Source organism: Chrysemys picta, chromosome 10 (genome assembly GCF_011386835.1).
Source record: "Chrysemys picta bellii isolate R12L10 chromosome 10, ASM1138683v2, whole genome shotgun sequence".
Taxonomy (NCBI): Eukaryota; Metazoa; Chordata; order Testudines; family Emydidae; genus Chrysemys; species Chrysemys picta.
The window spans coordinates 11371886-11394775 of NC_088800.1; the positions used below are offsets into that span (position 1 = coordinate 11371886).

Genomic DNA, 22890 nt, shown 5'->3' on the forward strand with positions numbered 1-22890 from the left:
GTATTTATAGACTATCAGATTCCCCTTCACTTAGTTATGGGTTTTTTTTTGTAAGATGTATATATTAAGTTCTCGTAATCTTTCTTCATATGTCATGCCTTCTAATCCTTTTTATCATTTGTCATCTTGGTTTGATAAACTGGAAAGAATCCAATCTATTTTTCAGAGTGAAGAGGGAGGATGAACAAGTATATTCAGATAAACTAAGAGGCACCTCTCTTCAACCCCAAACCTTTGTACATTTCAGGAGCCAAACTAAAACCAAGTCTGGAGGGTCTGAAAAATTGAGATAACTCTCCCCAACCCTCCATAAATCTCAGCATTTCTGGTCTCCAACTTGGACAAAAACTGGAAATACCTCAATACCACAAGAAATGTTATTCATGTAGAATTTCCATCTGAGATCAGAACTGGAATTGTTAAGAAATATTATACCCAAAAGAGTCTGTTTTCCCCATGATTTCTAGCACACTTTTAGGGACTCCAAAGGGACGTCAATTTTTATATGCTTTAAATACGCATCCACACTTTGGAATGCTTATCCCAGTGTTTCCGAAACTTGGGACGCCGCTTGTGTAGGGAAAGCCCCTGGTGGGCCGGGCCGGTTTGTTTACCTGCCGCGTCCGCAGGTCCGGCCAATCGCGGCTCCCACTGGCCGCGGTTCGCTGCTCCAGGCCAATGGGAGCTGCTGGAAGTGGTGCAGGCCGAGGGACGTACTATCTATAGTACGCAATCTATAAACCGCAATCTCCTGGAATAAGGCTGCATCGTTTGCATTATTTCATTCTATCTGATGTACCTACATGTGACACGCTTACCTTGTCATCCTCATCTTCATCCTCATCTAGGTATGTGGTCTCCTGAAAAACATATGTCCATATTAAAATTCCTCGTTGATATTCAGAGGTTCAAAACATTTATATAACTCTTATCACATTTCATTTGGTACATTTAGTTGTAAACCTTTTTTTTTTTTTAAAACTACCATTTTTATTGTATTACTCTATGTTCAAGGTCCTTTTTCCCAAGATCAGGAACAATAGCACGCAATAACCTATGCAAATTTTAAGTCTACATTGAGGTATTAGTGGCTGGGCCCAGTAGTTTGAAGGCAACAGGCTTTTAAATTCATTGCCAAGTTCTACTGCCTGTAAACAGCTTTGTTCTTAGTCTGATAAATGAACCAGTTGGTATGTCAAGGCTGAAGCTTCTATACTCAGTTTGTTCTATCCTCACTGCTACAATGACTGCTCTCTCCCTTTAGGGCCATTACAGAAACATTAGACAGTAGAAAATACATTAGTATGAACATAATCAATCTCAAGAATCACATACAGATTTCTATACAGCATTATTCCTTCAGTTTGACTCCCACTCTGACAGGTAGGGAAGAAAACAAAAGACTTGGCTAGGGTGTGAACTTAGGGACCCCTGGCTTTCAATTCCGGTGTTTTTCTAGCTGAGCCTTTAACAGGATCCTTCAAGTTAATTTAGGTCTTGCTTATTCAATAGGAAGATTTGAATTACCATATTAAAATGTTTCAACATAGCTGAAATGTGGGGATGTGAAGGATCACAATTAAAGGTTGTTTAATTTAGGGAGGTAGTGGTATCTATTCATCAGAGCAAGGGCCTGAGAGCTAGGATATGCGAGTCCTACCTCCAGATCTGCCAATGTCTTTGCTGAGATGCCTTGGGTAGCTAGGTTAATAATAATATTTTCCATCTCTATGGCAGCTCCCACCTGAGATTCTCAAAACACTGCAAATCCTGATGAATTTAGCCTCACAGCAACCTAGTTATGCACACTAGGTTAATATTATCCCCATTTTACAGCTCAGGAAACTGAAGCACAGAGTTTGGGTTCCACATTTCCAGAGAATGCTATGTGCATTCAGAATGGACAAAATGAACTTTGTTTTTGAAAATTTACATGGTTACGTAGGCATGAAGAAAACTAAGCTACTCCATGTGCAGCCAAGGTCTGGATAAGCAGAAAGAATAGGACTGTACCCAAACCACTGGTATTTTGAAAAAGGGACAGTTATGCTACCCATTCCTCCCACCCAGAGCATATGAAACTCAGAGTAGTACTACCTATTTTGAGCTACAGGAGGTATACAGAGTTGGAATTCAGAAAGCTCAGAATCTGGGTATCAGAAAAAGAATCCAGGGCTATTAAAGATGCTTTGACTAGCTAGATGCTCAGTAAGGCTCCAATCCAGCAAAGCACTTGGGCGCACATATGTAACTTTGTTCACTGGAGAGTGTCCTGTTGAGTTCAATGGCACTACTATATGCACTTATGGTGTGCATTACTCCCAGTTTGCATATGTAGGGGAAGTGACCAACTTTTGATTAACCAAAGTCTTGTTGAAAATAGCTATTGTGTACTTTTCAGCTGTATACGCATGGCACTTTGTGGTATCCATCACAAGCACAATAAAGATTTCAGTGAGATTCTGTTTGCTAGGGAACACAACACACTCATCACTGAATGAGTGATGGGTAGCAGCAGCCATTAACTCTACACTTTCCTGGCTTTATCTGGTTAGTCAGTCTCAACATTATTTTATAGATTATCTTTTATATTTAATAAACTATTTGTCCTGGATTCTCCCCAGTGGGAAATTCCTATTTTGGTGATGGAATAAAGGACTCAGAGAACACACACAATACGCTTATGAATACTTTGGACTTTACTGAGATTGGAGATTAGCAGATTCTCACCATTTATCCTCATGTCAAATCTGCATAGAGTGGCCTGCTAGTGGAAATATGATTGTCATCATTTTGTCACTACTTTTGACCTGGGAATGACTCAAAACTTCACTAGGAACAACTTGACTAGCTAATTTTTTTTTGGGGGGGGGGGTACATTTGATCCTAGGATGCCATTGATTCCTTCATTTAAGATCTCCATGTGGTTGCACTATGTTAAGTTGATTTTTGTGTGCACAAATGACAATGCTTTTCTATTAACATTTCAAAAAGAGAGTTTGCCTGGATGTCATTATCAGAATTATCATAAAGGTTTAAAACAGAATCTTCTAGGTGTTAATTTACTCTATTTCTTTCTAACTTCAACGTCCTGTGCTATGTATAACACATCAGAAGAGTGCTAACATTAATATCACAGAAATGACATTTCGTATCATAACAGAGTTCCATGCTGCAATTTACTTTGTCACAGAAAATACTTTTATTAAAAATCAGATCTAAAACTGAAATCTAGCTGGGATTTGAACATTTTGTTTTTCTTTTTAAAGTCACAGTAAAAATAAGATGAGGATGATATCGATCTCACAGAATAGATTTTTAAAAATTGGCCTCCCTTTTGGGGTTGTGTTGGCCTTCCTCAGCCTCATGAAGTCCTGAATCATTCCTGAAATATAAACTGCAGGGCTGGGTATGGATCATGGGTTCAAATCATGCCTCCTTGAAATCTGAAAGATCCAAGGGCCAAGCTCTGTCCCATTCTTTGATTAAAACTATTTGAAACTTTGCAGCTGTTTAAGAGCAGTAAGTTTTGTCCCACAATGGTTTATGACATGAAATGAACCACGAAACTCTAGAGACTATTATTTTGTTTTTAACAGGAACCTAGAAATAGAATACCATTTAGATACAGAACTAGCTGAAAACCAGTAAACTGTAAGATCATTTTTGCTCAAAGGCAGATTCCAACTGGCCCTGAAACATTAGTGTTACTTTACTTGCCTGGGTGTCCTGGGCACTGCTGACCTTCCCTGTTGTGATCAGAGAGAAGTTGTAAACAAAGAGCAGCAACAAAGCCAGAGGCACCATGTAAAGCTCTATGTGCCAAACAGTGACCACAAATACCTAAGAGAGACAAAGCAATAAGAGGGGATTTATACAAGTGTTTAAAGAGAAACATAATAAACCCTTTCAATCATTATCCCTACTAACATGCATCCTTGAATCTGTTAACCTCATTCCCCACCTCCCTCCCCCTTCAATAAAAAAATCTACCCAGATAGCTTATTCTCTTTCCATTCTGTTTGAGCCATTAGGCTGACGTCTGTTAGCTTCTCTGTTCCCATCTCCTCAGAAGAGTACAAGGCCACCAACTTAATGCTAGTGCATGGGAATTATTTCCTCTTTGCTGGGACCCTGCCAAGTCTGGATAGCCATTGTCCTCAATGCCAGCTCATAACAAATGCACTTGGCTACTTTTTAGGGGGTAAATCAACTCAGTTGCATCAAGCACTAATAGCCAGCAGGTTCGATGGGAGTGAGATGGAAACCTTCTGCCCCAAGTGCTGCTGTATATCCACTCCCACAAGATGATTAGACAGTGGATTTTTACACGGCTTTATTTATCTGCTGCTGCTTCTTCCCTGTGCCAAGGCTGATTCCTCATCGCCTGGGGTGGCAAAGCAGCTCCCATACTGAATGGTGTGGAGAAAGAGAATAAGGAATGGTTATTTACCCCTTCCCAAAATGCAAGAACCAGGGGTCACATGCTGAAATTAATAGGCAAAAGGTTTAAAACAAACAAAAGGAAGTATTTCTTCACACAATGCACACTCAACCTATGGTACTGGTTTCCAGGACATGCTGTGAAGGCCAAAAGTACAACTGGGTTCAAAAAAGAACTAGATAGATTCATGGAGGATAGGTACATCAACGGCTATTAGCCATGATCATCAGGGATGCAACCCCAGACTCTGGATGTCCCTAAGTCTCTGACTGCCAGATGCTGGGACTGGATGGCAGGGGATGGACCCCTCAATAATTGCCATTCCCTCTGAAGCATCTGGCATTGGCCACTGTCATGACAGTCTACTGGGCTAGATGGACTATTGTTCTGACCCACTATGACAGTTCTTATAGGACAGGGCTCTGTGGGGAGCAGGATGCACGGTCTCCCTGAGTGGGATCAAAAAATCCTGTCTCCCAGCCACCTCTCAACACTGCCTAACCACATTATTTCAGTTCTGTTTGGAGCCCTCTGGGCCTACAGTAAGAGTATGATTTTGCTCATGGGGAGTGATACCTGAACCAGTGATGCCAGAAACTAAAAGCAGAAGCCAAATTTCAAAGTATATTGATCTGCAAAATGGTTCAGAGAGGGATGGGGCCTCCCTGATGGAGATTTAGAACAAAAACGGCTGGATTTTTCAAAGGAATCAAAGCAAATCAAACAGTTTTTTGATCATCAATTCCTTCCTATATGCAGATAGCAGTAAATATTTTTGTGTACTGACATCATATGAACAGGGTTTGAGCTTGGAGTTGATGGTAACACCGAATAAGGTTATAAATTAGGTCCACAATTGCCACAGGATGCACGCTGTGATCACAATATTCTTTTTTCCAGCCATACAATGTGTTTCCAGGCCAGCCTAATGCTGTAAGTAGCTTTAAGCCCTAAACGGCTGCTCTGGAAGACAAGACACATATACCCAAGTGCTTTTTTATTTTTCTATCCAGAAATGCTGTTCTAGAATGAATGTTCAAGATCTAAAATCCCATCATTAGAATAACACAGCCAAGGTGGAAGTTACTTAACCCATCAGTTTATTTAAAGGGGGGGAAAGAGCTGTGACATCGCAGCTAATAATCCCCTGCCATGCCCTTTTTCTTTTACAGCTTTAAATTGGTGAGAGGTGCTGGACTGACAGCACTGAAACTGAAACTCTACATGGTAGGTACAGCATGAGCAACAGCAATGAAAACACCACCACATCCTCCTGCCAATGCATCCAAATACTGTGAGGGAGGAACTTTTGGGATGAGAGGATGGCATCTATTACTCCTCGGCCTCTCTGACACAGCTCACAAGAGTGCCAGTTAGTGCCATTTGTGGCAGTGATTTTGTGACAGGGACACGAACTGATAGCGCCAACTCCTAAGGTAAAATCCCAGCACCACCGAAATAAATGGGAGTTTTGCCTTTGACTTCATTGGGGCCAGGATTTCACCCCTGGGGAATGGGGATAGATACACTCTGTAAATGAAAAAAGCTCTTTTTGTACAGGACAAACTTTCCAGTCGTCATCCACCTGGGGCCAAACTCAGCCCAGAGACTAAGTGGGGAAAGACTCCACATCCTATCACCCATTCTAAGCCAGCCAATCCCTCAACAATGGTATTTTTCACAGACTATAGACACTATATGTGTCGCTATAGAAGGAATTAGAGCAGTGGTTCTCAAACTGGGGCCACTGCTTGTGTAGGGAAAGCCCCTGGCAGGCCAGCCCGATTTGTTTACCTGCCCTATCTGCAGGTCCAGCCGATCGCGGCTCCCACTGGCCACAGTTCACTGCTGCAGGCCAATGGGAGCTGCTGGAAGTGGCGGTCAGTAAGTCCCTCGGCCCGCGCCGCTTCCAGCAGCTCCCATTGGCCTGGAGCAACGAACCGCGGCCAGTGGGAGCTGCGATCGGCCGGACCTCTGGATGGGGCAGGTAAACAAACTGGCCCGGCCCGCCAGGGGCTTCCCCTACACAAGCGGCGGCCCCAGTTTAAGAACCACTGATTTAGAGGCTCTTTTATTGGGTTCTGATTGCCGATAAAAAGATAGCCTAAGATATACGCTCTTACAAAATGTATTTAATTCCAGACAACACAGTCCCATATTATTGGTTCACAGCATTGGAAGTTAGAACATGACAAGGTAGATCACATTTTCCACACTGTACATAATTCCACTCCATCAATGTATGCAAGCATGACCACAGCAGAAAGGCAGGAATTTGGACAAAACTGGGATAATATTTTGCTACTTGAAGGAATGCTGTGAGGCTTTAGTCAATATCCGTTGCAAAGAGCTCTGAGATCCTACGAAGAAGGTGCTATATAGAAGGTGGCAAAGTTCTCAAAAAAGAGATTCCTCTGAACCTGTTTCAACCCCAACCCCTCTTCTCAGACCTCTGCTTATTTAACATGTCTGAGATACAGTAAGGGTGATTTCAGTCCTGGCCCTAATTCAAACACCACCCTGGACAAGAACGACCTCCACATATTTATCAAACCCAAGTTTTGATTTTGTGTGTGGAAACTCTTCAATGAGAGCATGTATTGTTATGAATTAAAAATCAGTGTAGCCTACTGAAGGAGGCTGTACATGCAACACCTATCTGGGATAATACTGAACTCAGTCCCATCGTGATACAGAAAGGGATGGCTGGATTTAAGGTCCCAAATCTTCAATCATCTTTTGGCGTGCCACTGAAGTCAAAGGGTCTCTGCAAGAACCTGCCTGCATGGATCCAATTGCAGAATCAGAGCCTAGTATACATTTTTAGTGCAGCTGTCACCATAGCATCTACACTAGATGACCCAACAGAAGTCCCCAATTGTAATTCTAATATGAACTTTCAAACCCTCTGTCCCTTAGATAGTATATAAAACCAAGATCCTGTTCATTTGCGATCATTAATAATCCCATAGCACTTTTTGTACAAGGAAGTTTGTTAGGTCTCCTGACTAAATTACATGTTGAGTAGTAAAATTAAGCTTATGTACAAAATAGTTTCATAGTTGCAACTGGACAAGGTTGTTGATCAATTTCTTTCCTAAAGTGACATTGTATTGCTACTGATGCACCAATAGTCAGCTGCCAAGTTCCAACCCACAGGTACCTGCACTTCACTAAGCCTGCTTTGAAAGAGATGGTTTGCTGCTATAGGTAGAGTACAGAGAGCTTTCATCTCTGTTGCATAGTATGGTATGGTGGCAAGGGCAAATTTATTTATATATTCAGAAATTAGAAATTATTCAGCTTCAGAGGTATGTGAGGTGATTACTTAGAAGAACACAGTACAGAGTAGTTAATAAGCTACACCTCTACCCCGATATAACGCTGTCCTCAGGAGCCAAAAAATCTTACCGTGTTATAGGTGAAACCGTGTTATATTGAACTTGCTTTGATCCGCCGGAGCGCGCAGCCCCGCCCCCCCGGAGCGCTGTTTTACCGCGTTATATCTGAAATTGTGTTATATCGGGCCACGTTATATCGGGGTAGAGTTGTATTTGTAAAGTGTATTAGTATTTTTTCCATGGAATGTGCCTTATAAATAGTTCCATAGCATCATTCATCCAAAGACATAAAAGGAGTTCCATACAAACACACTAAGTCAGATATTATCATCCTCACTTTATACTTGGGGAAACTGAGGCAGAACTAGGTTAAATTACTTATTCAAGATCCCAGTGATTCAGTGGCAGAACAGGAAAGAGCACCCAGGAGTCCTTGCCCAAAGTATTCTAGTCTGTATGAAGCACTATGTAAAAGTTAAGATAGAACAAACTCCTTCTATTAAATATTAACCATTAACACCATCACCACCTACATTGGTAAACTGCATATTCCAGATAGGAAAAGTTAGCAAGCAAGAGTAGAAGCCAATTTCTGAAATATAAGTAGAAAAAGCCAAAGAATTTTTCTGAAAGGGCTGAACTGAGCAGTATAAGAACCAATAAGGAATAGAATTATAAGAATTATAAAACATAACAACCAAAGGTCAAAATAAAAATAGAAATGAGACAGACCTTTCTGGAGAAGAAAGAACTCTTGGAGTTAAGATTTAGAGTGGAGTCCTGTCTAGAACAGAACACCAACATCATAGCTTTGGAGACGAGTCCACTTGATTTCCGCTGATTATTGTGTTGCTGTTTCAAAGGGTCTAATAACTACAAGTTAAAGCTCTGGAGGTTTGGAAGCCATTTCATCTGAAAAATCACTGAAGAGGAATCCAACTGTTCCTGTCAAGAAGCATGGAGCTTGAACAACCATGAGAGTGGCCCTTTTGACAGCAGTGTAAAAGATGAGAGAAGGCAATCTGAGCTGAAACCCTTAGAAACATATTTTGAATCTGGCTTTTCTGTCCCTCTGGTTCCAATTTAGAATCTGACTATTAAAAACAGATTTTAGATAGGTGTCTCCTGAACGATACCCATAAAACGTTTATCACCAGCAACTCCACAAACATGGGGTAGAATATTTTTTTGGAGATTTAGAATCCTATTTTTGGGGGGGGGGGGGGGGGGGGGGGGGAGGGGGGAGGGATGGGAGGGAGGTGTTGCCAGTGTCAGTGTAGTATCTCTGTATGGTAATTATGAATATTTATCTCCAATAAAAATTTTTTCCCTTTGGCCCATTAAGCCTTTTTGGCAAAGTGAAGATTAACATCACCACCCCTCGTCCCATGCGCTGTGTGACAGAGTAATTCTTGGGACATGACAGTGATGGGAAAAGAACAAAGAAATAATTTTCAACAGATGGAAAAAAATAAAAAAGGGAAAGGACCTGAAACATGAGCAAAGAACCTTTACTGAAACTGCAATTTGTCAGGCTGACCATTCTAAGTCCCAGTCCTAAGCAAATACCTCATCAGTGGAGCTGTGAAAAATGTTTTCAAAATACACCCGCAAAAAGCAAAACTAAAACCCCAAACCCTTACACACACCTCACAAGATTTCACTGATCTCAAATCTAAAACCAGCTTTGTCAAAAGGTTTGCTTAGATTCACGAAATATGGGCCCGGTTGGGGGGAAACATGAGCTAATCTGCAGTTGTGCCTCCAAGGTATCTGGTTTGGGGCCAAACCAGAACTCTGATTTTGACCTGAGACACAAATATGGTCCAATGCATTGAGCATGGTCCTGGGGAAGAAGAGCTCCCCAATTTTAATCTACCTAAAGGCTAGCTAATGCATTCAAGTCCTTACATACATAATAGTGACTATCAAATGGGAGTCGCTGTCATAGCTGAATGCTCAATGATGGACAAAATTACAAGATACATCTCGTCAGATAATACTTTTAATCCTTCCCTGTCCCAAACAAACTAAGGGATTTTAGCCATATCAATACGGTATTGCCCTAAAAAAAAAAAAAAAAAGTAAAGATGAATCTCTAGGAAAAAATAGGCCAACTGACAACTATTATTTCTGGCAGAGACTTATTTCTATGATTCAAAAGGAAAATACACAAAGTGGCAACACCAAAGAGCAAGCAGCTTTAGCAGCAAGATCTTGCAAAATGTGAAAATGTCACATTATCGAGAAATACTCTGCTACTACACACATCTGACTGCGACAGACTCTCACACTGATAATTGTGGCCACACCCCTCGCGGTGCACCCCCTTATGGTCTGAATGGTGCAGCAGTGGCACTGTCTCTGTTTCCTACGGGGCCTTCAGCTGTTCCACCCAACCTCCAATACCTGGCTAGCTCTCTGGCTAGGCCACCTAAAAGTTCCACTCTTTCTGGGGTACCTCCAAAGTACAAAACAAACAAAGAAATGTGATCTCTTCCCTTTCCTCAGCGAGGCCCTGAGGAATCAGTCTTCCACAGTTCCTGGCCCCAGCCAGCCTTCTCTCCCACAGTGAGAGCGCACGGTCTGCTCTCTCCCAGTCAGCCAGCAGCTGAGATGGGCTCTCTTTTTTGCTCCTCCCTCAAAGACTGACACCTGTTTCAGATATCACAGGGTGGGGGCACTGACAGCCCACTGACCCTTTCCTGACTCATGTGAGGTTTATATAATCCATCACAAGAACCAAGTCCAAATCCTGGCCCCCAGCATGAAGTCTGGTAGGTCGGACTATGTACTGGGAAATGCCTCCAGAGCTACAGCAACTTCTTTGTCCTATGGATGAGAAGCAAAGGCTGATACATCCACATAGCGTTGTCTCCACCAGTCCTACTGTGCAGTAGTGCATCATGAACCTATTGCACTCGTTCTCCAAATCCTCCCCTGACCACCCCAGCACACTCAGTGGAAGTGTACCAAATATGGTGCCTGATGGAAACGGAATTAAAATTCAAGAAATGGTTGATCAGCGAGACTGTATTAGAATTCCCCTTTCATTGTAATGCAATAACAGGAGACATAAAACATGTGGCAAAAAGAGAAATAATGTTTAAATAAACAGTTGCTGACAGAAGAAACCTATTTGCTTTAGATCTAATTTGCTTTTCCGCAGCAAAAGAATGTGGGGAATCTCAATAGTGTTATGAAGTGTATGTTCTACTGAGCTTGGATCACTAACATAAAAAATGACCTGAAGGAAAGGAGATCTTTAAATATTTATACCACGTTACCTGCTATCACTACATTGCTCTGTGCATCTCATCAGTGTAACAAGTCCCTGATTTTAAGGGTGTACCTCTGGCAAAGAAATGTTAGCAGCCTTCTGCAAACTCTCCGTCACAAACAGGACAAGCTTCTAAGCAAAAGAAATTATGCCCAGAAAGAACACAGTCTCTGTGCATTAGATGCATGTCACTGCACAGAACTAGGGATTAGAAACTAACATATGTTCAGAAAAAGGACTCTTAACAACAAGAAAAAACAACCTCAAAAGGTATTGGTTACACAAGACTGAGGAGCAAAAAGGAAAAGGCCCGGATAGTCGTTACAAACGGATTAGATCGTTGCAGCCCTTACTCGGCCATGTGATGGAGTAAAAGGGTTAAAGCCCTGCCCCTCCCTCTCATGCTTTGCCCTATGTAGGGTATGTCTACACTGCGAGCGGGAGTTGTAATTTTCAGCTTGAAGAGACAGACCGGCAGCTGAATGATCTAAAAATAAAAGTGAAGCCACAGCAGTGTGACCAGCAGGAAGGGCTAGCCGACTGGGTACATGCCTACTGTCTCAAACAAGTACATACTCCGCCAGTTGTCCACTGCGCAGTGGCAACCCTTCTATTTTTAGTGCGCTAGCTCAAACATAGCTAGCACAGATCTGTCCCCTCGAGGTGGACATCACCACCTCACTTCCAGTGTGCCTATTCCAGATGCAGTGGGGTGAGGAGGGGCTATTCACCCAACACTCCCATCCCCCGCTGAGAGAAAGAGGTGGGGAACAGGCGCAGCCCTGGTTTCACCCACTCTATTCAGCAACCAGAGTAGCTAGCCTTGTGCACTGAGGCACGTGGAACAGATTGCTCAGTGAAAAGGGGTGAAGGAACCTACTTCCTCCCTAGAGCACCAAGAGAGGAATTGGGCTTCTATGAGTTACAATTAAGTGTTGCCAACTCCAAGCATTACAAGACATAAGCCACGCCCCCCTTCTCTCTCCCCCTCCCCCGCAAAATCATAGATTATTTGAAAATTCTCCTGCTGTTTAAACCAATGAATGCTGGGTCCTATTTACATGCCTTCTGGTTTTTGAACCTTTGGCGGAGGGGGGAGGGGGGGAACACATTTTCAAGCTTTTCTCTGCTGCTGTGAGGAGCTTAAATGAAAGTTGCGGCTCTCATGTAACCACAGGCCTCCCAGAACTGGGGCTTTAAGAAAAATAACAGATACGGTGAGGCTCCCAATACAATCACAAGAGTTGGCAGGCTTCAGTTTCTTCTCTATTTTTCTCATGGGACACCACAGTTATTCACCACCCTGTATCCTGGACAGATGGTACAGATAAATTCAAAACGATTTGTGATCCCTTGCAGAATGTCCAGATTCTGATCTCAAACTGTTTGTACAGTATTGCCATCAACTAGAACCCTGCGTGGGACTATTTTTTTAATCCTGCTTCTGTTTTGCCCCGCAAATACCTATCCCACCCACTCCTGCATTGTTTCTTGCATTTTTATCCCGCTCCCACCCGCAAAAACCTTTAATCCCACAAATCCTGCAAGAAAGAGAGATTCCCCCATGCTACTAACCGCCACCCCGAAAACAAAAAAGTCTGGTTTATATATTATATTTAAAAACAGAATTCAGACACAGTTTTTACCACTAAAAGAATAAAACAAATCTTGCTTAAACCATGTTAAAAATACTTTAACCCCTTTTATAATAAACATCAAATCTCTTTCTGCCCCTCGCTTAAATTTAAGTATTAAAAGTTTTAGAGTATTTCCCCACAAATTACTGCAGTCTTTTTTTTATTTGCTCACCCAATACTGCCCGCAAAATAGTACATTTTACCTGCTCCTGCTCTTATGGCAGCGGGTCCTGCGGGATACCAGTCCTGCTGCAGGGCACTGGCATCGATTTCAGTGGATTTACACCAGTGCGTGAGATCAGAATTAGACATCAAAGAATAATCAAACAATGAATTACTGTTTTATTTTGCTGCTTGGTATTTCCAAAATACTCAGTTGACCTGGGCTTGCAGTGCTTGGGCTGCGCGGCTAAAATAACCCCAGTATGGACATTTCTGCTCAAGTAGGAGCCCAGGCTTTGAATCCAGCGGGTCCCAAGTGGAATGTCTACATTTCTATTTTTAGAAATAGCTCAGTTCAATAGACCTAGGCTCTGAGATTCGGTACCATGTTTTTTTCTGGGCTGTGTAGGCATACCCAAGGCGGCATGTCAGAATTCACACTACTGAGATAGCAGCCCAGTAGAGAGAAAACAAGATCCCTGAAAGATTCCCATTCTACTAGGTCTTAGAGTAGAGCCCCCACTTGACAATGATTTTTGCCCAATGCTTTGTACTGCATTGCACACATCTTTGGATGATGCAGTTGGGTGTTGGTGCTGATGCTGTATTTCAACTGGAAAAAAAGCTAGGTTTTATTTTAACATATGTACATTTAATCCCCAAAGCATAATAGCCTACCACAACTCTGGTTTGATGCTTTTATATAGTTTTCTTGTGGCTACCACTTCCTCCCTCCTCCGGCCCCAGGGAGGGTAAAGTAAGAAGGGTCCTTGGGACCTATCTTTATGCATGTACAGTAGTTTTAGAGTGAGAAGCCTTCAGATCTTTTTCTGTAGTGAACACTGTAGAAACAGCCATTTGTTAGAATGCTGACGGTTCTAATTTTTCCCTTGTGTTTTTATCTACCATATTTTACATTTCCTGAGCCAAGGAAAATACAGCTAAGATCCTCATGCAGTAAACCTTAATAAAGTGAGGGGGTGGGGGAATTATTTACGACAGTTTGATACTTTTGGGGGGGAGGGGAGAATCAAACTGTTGCCTACAATGGGGTTAAAACAAGCTGTCCCAGGAAAAGGTACCTTAAATCAGATTTAAAAAAAGGCTTCATTACTTTATCTTGGCTAACCTAATGATAGATGACATTTTTGGATCCTACTGATTCATTTTCTGTAGCAGAAGTAGGGTCACAGTTTCATGGCTAGGATCAGACAAAGTTTCTCATTATAGGTTTTCGAAGACGCCAGTAATTGTGCAAGTTGAAAGTCGGATTTTTCAGTAAATACTTCTTTCAAAAAGCATCAGCAAAACCTCTGTGCTGATTAAAAGGAAGCAAAAGAAAAAAATACTTAACATTTTATTTGTTCCTGGTAAAGCTGAGCAACTTAAAAAGGTCAAGAAAAAAATCACCATTATCTGCACCAATAACTGTCTGCTCACTTTGGAGACATATTGGATAACATTATAGGAAACATTAGTGGTAAGAGTCAGATGGTGTTTTAATTGTACAGTAAGTGGGAAAAGTATTCAGTGCAAGTGTACTTTGCCTTTGGTAAAATCAACATCAAGTTACAACTGTTACTAAAAAGGAGGCTTAAACTATATACTTAAAAGGCTTTCTGCCTCATGTTCATAGTGCAGATTAGATCGAATGAATAAAGAAAAAAAGGCCTCTCTGTAATAAACGAAGTGTATTTAATTAGAATTAGTTCAGTGTACAGTGGCAGGAGTATCGCAGTTCAGTGCATAAGGTTACTTCGCTGGCAGCCTTCATCTCTGGCATGAAAAGAATTTGGGTTGCAATAAACCCACAAAAGTGTGAAATAGCTGCATGTACATTGTAGTGCTTAAGACTGAACTGGTATCCTTCTTTATGAAGTCTCCCATTTTAGAAAATGGTTTGCCAGGCTGAATACTCTGTGGAATTTGGGACCAAGGATGGATCCATGGTCAGTTTGATAGAATTAGTATATGGATTTCTTTGTTTTTAACATGGGATCAAAAATAAAATAAAACAAATAAGCATGTAACGATCACAATACAAGCTTGTCCTGTGAAAAAATAGTAAATATAAAGCATACTCTCAGACAAAGAATTTCATATTATTCTCCTCCCAGCTGTGTGTACATTAATAGTTTCCTAGTGCCAGATTATAGCACTGCTCAGGAATCCAGAAGTCCTCTTTGTCAATCTGACTACAAGATTCTGTAGTCAAGAAAAGAGCAAAAGCAGTAACTACCCCCCTCCCTCCACCTCCAAGAAGTATGTTAGATCTCCAGAAAAAATCTATGGTGATTAAAACACACACAAAATTATCATGTTCATAAACTACATAGTTCCAAAATTGCTACAGTGCGTAATGAATGCACTAAAACGACGGGAACAGTCATTGTAATTACAGTCCTAAATATGATAACTTTCTTCATCTCAGTCTTGCATATTTTAGACTAGCAATAGCAGCAGCAACAAAAACCTAATATTGACAGCAGGACTATGCAATGAAGGTTCTTCAGTGAAGGCCTATAGCATCTTGTTTTACAAAGCACAGAATGGTTTAAAAAAAATTGCAAGACCCTTTCGCAATGTAAGGCAGCTGTTCAGGTAAAACCAAAGCCAGAAGATTGTTTATTTTAATAAAGCTATTATATGCACAGCTCCAAATTAGGAATAGCAGGAGACATGGGGGTGCCTAAACCACCACCACCTGTTTGCCCTGAAAATCAATTAAAGTCACACTATCCCAGCAATCCTTTCTTAGCTAATAAAAGTTATACAGCTTTAACGTGCAACTTTCGGGGCTTTTTGGGAATGTGCCTGAAACCTAAAGCCTGAGTCTCACATTACTTTGATACTCACATGGATATGAGCTAAAGACTGCAAAACCAGCCTTCGGGGGTAGGGGAGGGAGCTAGTAAGGAAAAAGGGACATTGTAGCTGCTGTTCTCATGAAGTGGATTGGACCAATATTCAATAAATTCTAACTATATATATTTTAAATAGGAGAAAATCAAAGCCCTTTATGACACACGCCTGTTCGACATATTCTGTGCTGCAGAACAGATCCAACTTTGCAAGTTGAAAGCAAGGGCAGTAGAGACATCCCAAGTGTTTCAGTAATTAAACGAATATGCATAATGAACCATATGCCCAAAGGGCCTGTTCTTCATGTGGGCCAGATTTTTGTTTGAATTTTTAATTTTTATATACAGATGAAACATTTCATGTAATATTGCAACAGTGTGAGATAACATGCTATGTGAGGAAGTGAGAAGCAACTGCCCATGTGAGAATGATCAGAATATACTTGATGAATTCTCCTCTTAAGAGTTCCTATTCAGATTCAAGAGTTAAGAGACATGCATGTTAACCATTATGAAAAAAAAGTTACTGCATGAGAACTGCCACAGATTTTGAGTGGAGCTTTATATACATTTGGGTCCTGCCAGAAGACTCCAGGAGGATGAAGAAAGGTCAGCTCATGATCAGGGTTTTGTCAAAATAATCAGACTTTTGGATGAACACTGAATACTCTGGGCCCATTGCAGAAGTTCAGGATCTGGATCTATGCAAGTAGGTTAGCTACATAACCAGCATTACAGTGATTACTAAAACTACAGAAAGAAGAACAGGAGTACTTGTGGCACCTTAGAGACTAACAAATTTATTAGAGCATAAGCTTTCGTGGACTACAGCCCACTTCTTCGGATGCATATAGATAATATATATATATGCATCCGAAGAAGTGGGCTGTAGTCCACGAAAGCTTATGCTCTAATAAATTTGTTAGTCTCTAAGGTGCCACAAGTACTCCTGTTCTTCTTTTTGCGGATACAGACTAACACGGCTGCTACTCTGAAACCTAAAACTACAGAGGTTAAAATAATTAAGCTTTTGTAAATATATTAACTTAGTTACTGTAAATTTACGCTGGGTATAGAATTATCAACCCCAAAAGCCTTATGTCAAGGAACAAAAACAAAATCTGACCTGCTTCAGGAGTAAACAGTGACTTCTAAGGAAAGTCAAGAAGTTAAACTTTTCATAGGGTTCTTCTGCTATCAACTCAAAATTTAAACAATACAAATGGAATGTAAAACAGACCCCCTCCTCCTCTTTAGAGGATTTAAAAGGTGAAATAAATGAGCTGTAAATAATGTCACTCATTGCTTTCAGTCCTAATTCAGGGTTTATGCTTTTGACACTGCCTGGTTTACTTGATCTAGTGGTCTCCGTGGAAAGACAGATAAACTTCAACGGCTGTCAGAAGACAAAAATTGACAAGGAGCGTCACCTTTCCTGACTGCTTAAATCCTTTAAGGAAGTGTTGGAGCAATTAGAGAAGGAGTCTAATCTTTGCAGAGTGCATTAACACTCTCCGACCTCCCAGACAATAGATCAGAACTCAGACATATAATGCTTCCCTAAGGCTTTTTAGCCAGAGCATTTGATCTCATAGTCACTCTGTATGTGTTACTATAGGTATCAGTGCATAAGACATTATTCATTGTGCATTACAGGTCCACTATCTCTGTTAGTATCCTTTTAAAACAGAGAGCAGGGAAGCCATTGCAATCTATGGGACTGTAGAGTTATTACTTCTCAAAAAACCAGGCAGCAGCGCTACAGAATATCAACACTAATAATAATTTTAGGTTATTTCACTACTTATTTCTCTGCTTGGGGTCATAAATCTATTTTTAAAAGGCATAACTTAATATTTTAGTCATAAAAATAATCATTACAAATGAATGTAATGCTTAACTCCTATGAAGAGACTTAGAAGAGAGGGAATTACAGAGACCAATCTAGTTGATCAAGAAAAGCAAAATGGATAGTTGTAAATAATCCTCCAAAATTTGTATAAGAAAGCAAAACTTCCACAATGTACTAACTGGTAGATCAAGGCATAATTTAATTCCTGATGGACACATGCCATTGAAATGCTGATCTCGCTGTATAAATTATGCTTTTCCCATTTAATATTCTACACATTTTTAGAAAATTTGCTTAGCACATTTTTAAAATGGGATTAGACCTTCCATGTTGTCATTTTCTGACAGAGGCCAGCTTTGAACATTCTTTATATGGACATTGCAAAATGGGTTTTTACAGAGTAGCTAACTAGATTCCCACCCACCTTTTGAATAATGGGAGCTGCAATCAGACTAGCAAGTATTTTTTCTATGCTTAAATCCATTTGATGTACACTGCCAGCCAATAATAGGGGTCAGATACCTAGGTACAGTTTGCAAGATTCTGTTTGCTTTTCCACAGATCTACATGCAGCTGCTTTTGTGAAGTACCTATGTTACAAACACATTCAGTTTATACAAAAGAATATTTTTCAACTGTGCATCTCAACTTTAAAAACATGAAAAACAACAAAAAAGGTTGCAACTACTAGTATGTGTATATATACACAAACTCCTTCTATATCAAAGTATAATACTGCCGTTTTAAAACTGAACAGCAACAGAATATAACTATTGAAAATTAGTGATTGGCTTTGAGACAAAGCTGTATAGTTACTATTTGACATTAAAAGATAAAAGCTGAGGAAAAAGGCAGTAACATACAATGGAAAGCAATTTATAGAGTTCTGAATCTCAACTAGTGTGGGAAACTAAGTTTGCTTGTTGTTTGGGGTTTTTTTTGAAGTGTAGGTTCCTGTAAATATACTGTGCTCCTCTCAGAGAATCCTCTAAGAAAACCTAATATGAGAGTCTGAAATAAATCAGAAAAATAAAGACTGGGGAAAACAACAGTACTGTAATATCTATACATTTACATAAAATATATAAAGTCACTGCATTGTGTTTAAAATAAAGAGCACCCTAAACAATTCTAACTTTGGCTAAAATGCACCAGGAAAAAATACAGATTAATCCATTTGCTTTTGGTGAAGTGGGGGAGAAGGTGTCAAAAATCAGGGTTATACTGGGAAGCTAATTTCAACCTTTGCATCTCACCATAATCAACAATTTTATTTTTTTCATAGTTTGCTAGGACTTTGCGGATACACTCAGATAAAAATACATTTCCCCTGTCTCCCAAAGGGCTAAAAAGGAAGAGAATAGGCTAAACATCCAATTGGACTTGATGTTATGATTTGATTTTAGGGTATTTATGTATTTATTATTACTATTATTATTATCCTTAAGCAATCTTGTATCCAACAATTCCGGACTTCCTGGTAGCTGAATCTAACCTCTGCCATGTGCATCATATTTTAGCTGCAGGTAAAGAAAAGCAAAACAGGCTTTTTAAATGCAATAGGAGTTCTACAACAAGTTCTGCACCAAGCCTCTTTCATTTCAGATCTTGTAAAGAATGAAAAAAATAAAGTGGTCTTCCCTTGCAGACCCCTTCCTTCCCACACCCTCTCATGGTGCATCACCATAGCTATCATCATCACCACAAAAAACCAAAATGTTATATTGCCTTCAAAATACAATATTTCTTCCAGATTTCTGCAAGTAGTGTTAGATTAGTACTGAATGGGTGTATGAAATAAAAAATAAAATAGTTCAAGAAAAAAAAAAAAAGAAGAAACTGCCAGAAAAATCTGACAAAAAAACATTAAAACAGGAGTTTAATCATCCATGAGAGTCTATCGCCACCTACAGGATTTTCCCCCAGTTTTGAAAACCAGTTAAAAATCCTAGATGAAGAGTTTGCTCTAAAATGGAGGGCCAGATCCTCAGTTGGTGTAATTCAGCATAGGACCACTGACGCCAATGGAATTATGCTGATTTCCACCACTTGAGAATCTGGCTCTATTTTTTCTATCAGTCCAAAAGAGTGAAAAGCCCAATTTTTAGAGACCTTTTTTCCTTTTAGATTATACTCATGTTAAAACTAAAGAATGTGTTTGTTTTTCAAATGAAGACACAAAAATAAAACTAACAGTTACAGGATGCCTAGACTAATGGAAGAATCAATTAAGGTCAGTGTGAGTCCATACTCTTCATGTACAACAAAAACACCTACTGGTGCTCTGAGATGTTTTCTGATAGATGACAGGGTTAAAATAACATAGTAAAAATTCCAACAGATCCTGGAAAAAGAAAAGTACCTTTGGGGTTTGCAAAACATGGCACATTTTTAATTGAATGTTCAATTTTTTACTGTATATGTACTTACTGAGGGTGCTAAAAAGGTTTTATTTTCTTAAAACTTAAAAGATGAACTTCTATTCATTCAATACTGTTAACTCTCTGTGATGCAGTCCACAAGTAAAAAATAAAGAGAGAGTCTGTAAATGTTATAAGCCTTGAAATTGCAAAGAGAGAGAGAGAGAGAGATTTTCCGGTAGAATCAGATGAGCTGATTTGATTGGTCACAAGTACATTTTTGTTATCTGTCTGCAGATTAGTCAGATGACAGAGATTATAATTATTGCTGTCTCATAAAATCAAAATATACTCCAGAAACACTTTGTTTGAAGCCTCTCTAGCAAATCCAGAACTGCACTTTCATGACAAAAGAATTGCACATTACACTGTATTTGTCCCTATATTTCTGTAGGAAATTCCTAGTGACATCAGTGGAATTTTGTACAAAGAATGAGGGGAGTGTATGATCCATTGAATCAAGGATGACCTGTACAATGACAGTAAGAACAATGAGCTAAATCTATTTCTGGCATGAGTAGCTTCTGCATCTCCATTGACAGCAATGGAACTGATCTTGCATAGGAAAAGGAAGGATAGCTCAGTGGTTTGAGCATTGGCCTGCTAAACACAAGGTTGTGAGTTCAATCCTTCAGGGGGCCACTTAGGGAGCTGGGGCAAAATCAGTACTTGGTTCTGCTAGTGAAGGCAAGGGTCTGGACTCGATAACCTTCCCGCTCTATGAGATAGGTATATCTCCATATATTTATTTATACATGGATAGTGAATTTGGACCCTTGGCCTTGACAACTAGTTGAATCCCAAGAAAGATGCTTCATTGTGCTGATTTGTGATTAGAACAACTAAAAGGACGGAATGCATCTGCTAAAACTCTAGGAAGTACTAAGAATCCAGTGGTGTTGAACATACAAGTAAAACCCAGCAACAGACTGGATCACGATTTTATCTTGTTGAACATATAGTGTATGTTAAATAAATAGAAATTGGGTGGGATGGTACAAAACCAACAATAATCTCCTGTAAAATTAGATTCATAACTTCAAAAGACTAACACGTACGATTAAAAAAAAAAGACTTCATAAATCAAACAGCTAAAGTACAATACACTATAGCAAACTCTAACCAGACCACAAAGAGAGTTCTCTCTTCATAAACATCAGATCAGGCAGCTAAAATTATTACCAAAGCTCTCTTGTAACTGTCACCTGTGGTGGGTATAATTACAGGCTACTGCTACAAGCACGCCCACGTCATATGGCAATAAAAGGACCTACAGCTTGCCAAGACCAGCCAGACAATGGAGAACACACACCACCTGACGAGAGCCCAAAAAGATCAGCCAGAGAGACTAATAAAAATGACAGCTTAGAAACAAATGACAAAGCTTGAACCACAAAAAAGGCAATATCAAATTAGTTGGAAATGCAAGCACTGAGCAGAGTGCTCCAACAGGTCACAATTCAAGCAGAAAGCCCGTTAGAACTGTTGTCACACACGTTTGGTTCAAGTTTAAGCGCTAAAGAACCCTTTTCATTAGACAAAATGTTTGCACATTTGGGGCTGACTTTATGTGTCGTTATTAGACAGCCAAACCGATGAAAAATACACATTATTAATTCAACTCAGTAAGTGGGGGGGGAGGGGAGAATCTGTTTTAAGGGGTTATCTATCCTTGTACCACAACAGTGAATTCATCTCTGTCTTTGGAAGCCTGCATGCGTGGCTCCCGATGACCCGCAGTCAATGGGAGCTGTGCACACATTTATCCTATGTCAGAATTGGGCTGTTTGGCTCTGGCTGCAACTTTTGGATTACAAATATAAAAAAGCCTCGAGCTTAATTTAAAATCAGTTTAACGTAAGTATAAGGAAAATGGGAGGCAAGGGCTGAAGATTTCCCAAGCTGCCAGGGCTGAGGGATTAATTTCTACATGATGCACGCAAGTTTAGAAAGCCCTGCCCAGAAAGCGCTGCTATTATTCACATACATGAGTATAGGTTAGAATCATGTTAAGGATTTGAGCCATCAAAGGCACGGAAATTCACAGCTAAGGGTGAAGTGTCCAATTCACAGTGCAATACAGTTAGGCAGACAGAAGAGTAGAGAATTAACCCTTAATTGTCCTCCCAAACAATATTTGATAGATCTATTTCGTAAGGGTGCTTTGCTTTATGCTGTCCTTCTTCAAGGCACTTTAAGAATCTGCCAGTCCTAAATTGATTCTATTGTGGAGCCCATTTTAATGATATTTTGATTTCTTAAATCTTTGCTTGCATAAATCTGAAGTTTCCTTTATTGTTAGCTGAAGTAGTAGTGGTGGCAGTAATAGTTGAAAAGCCACTGAGGATTGAAATTCGGCCAATTAAAACATCAGAAATAGATCTATAGAAATAGTAAAGAATCACCAAAAGGCTCGCTTTCTTCAAACACTGAACAGGGAACTTCATTAGAAAAAGGAAAACAGTGTTACTACCAAAGAGACAGTCTTCCCCTTCCCCTCCATTTCATTTCAGAGTTTCTGCCTAGGGCTTTCCTCAATCCCTGTGCTGCTTGGGTTTCCTGATAGTTTTAGAGAAACAACAGTTATATCCTCAAAAAGATTGGCTTGGGCTGCAAAATTCAGATCCAAACTTCCCTGCAGTCTGAGGTGAGGTTGGATCAGATAGGCTTGTTTAAGCCCTTCTTTATTTAAAACTATTATACTCTCATGAAACTGTTCTCTCCATTATAAAAGCCAGGTTTTCATCCTGCTTCCTCTAGACTATGCTCCCGCTGCTGCATATGAAAATCTACATTTGTGCATGCAGCTCTGTTACATGCATGTGACCGGAGACATGCAGGCAAACGTTCTGATGAAGCTCATATACAACAAAAGAAACTCAGTGAGAATACA

General features: G+C 40.1%; 1 protein-coding gene across 5 annotated transcripts in view; it reads right to left on the reverse strand.

Moving 5' to 3' along the window:
- The window catches only part of MCTP2 (multiple C2 and transmembrane domain containing 2), a 168957-nt gene that overhangs the window by 22837 nt on the left and 123230 nt on the right, over nt 1–22890 (reverse strand). For all 5 annotated transcript variants that reach the window (XM_065559229.1, XM_065559228.1, XM_005294860.5 and 2 more), the window contains 2 exons: nt 3721–3843; nt 819–860 (listed from right to left, as the gene is read on the reverse strand). In XM_065559229.1, the coding sequence (XP_065415301.1) occupies nt 819–860; nt 3721–3843 (165 nt within the window). The remainder of the gene's footprint in view (nt 1–818; nt 861–3720; nt 3844–22890) is intronic.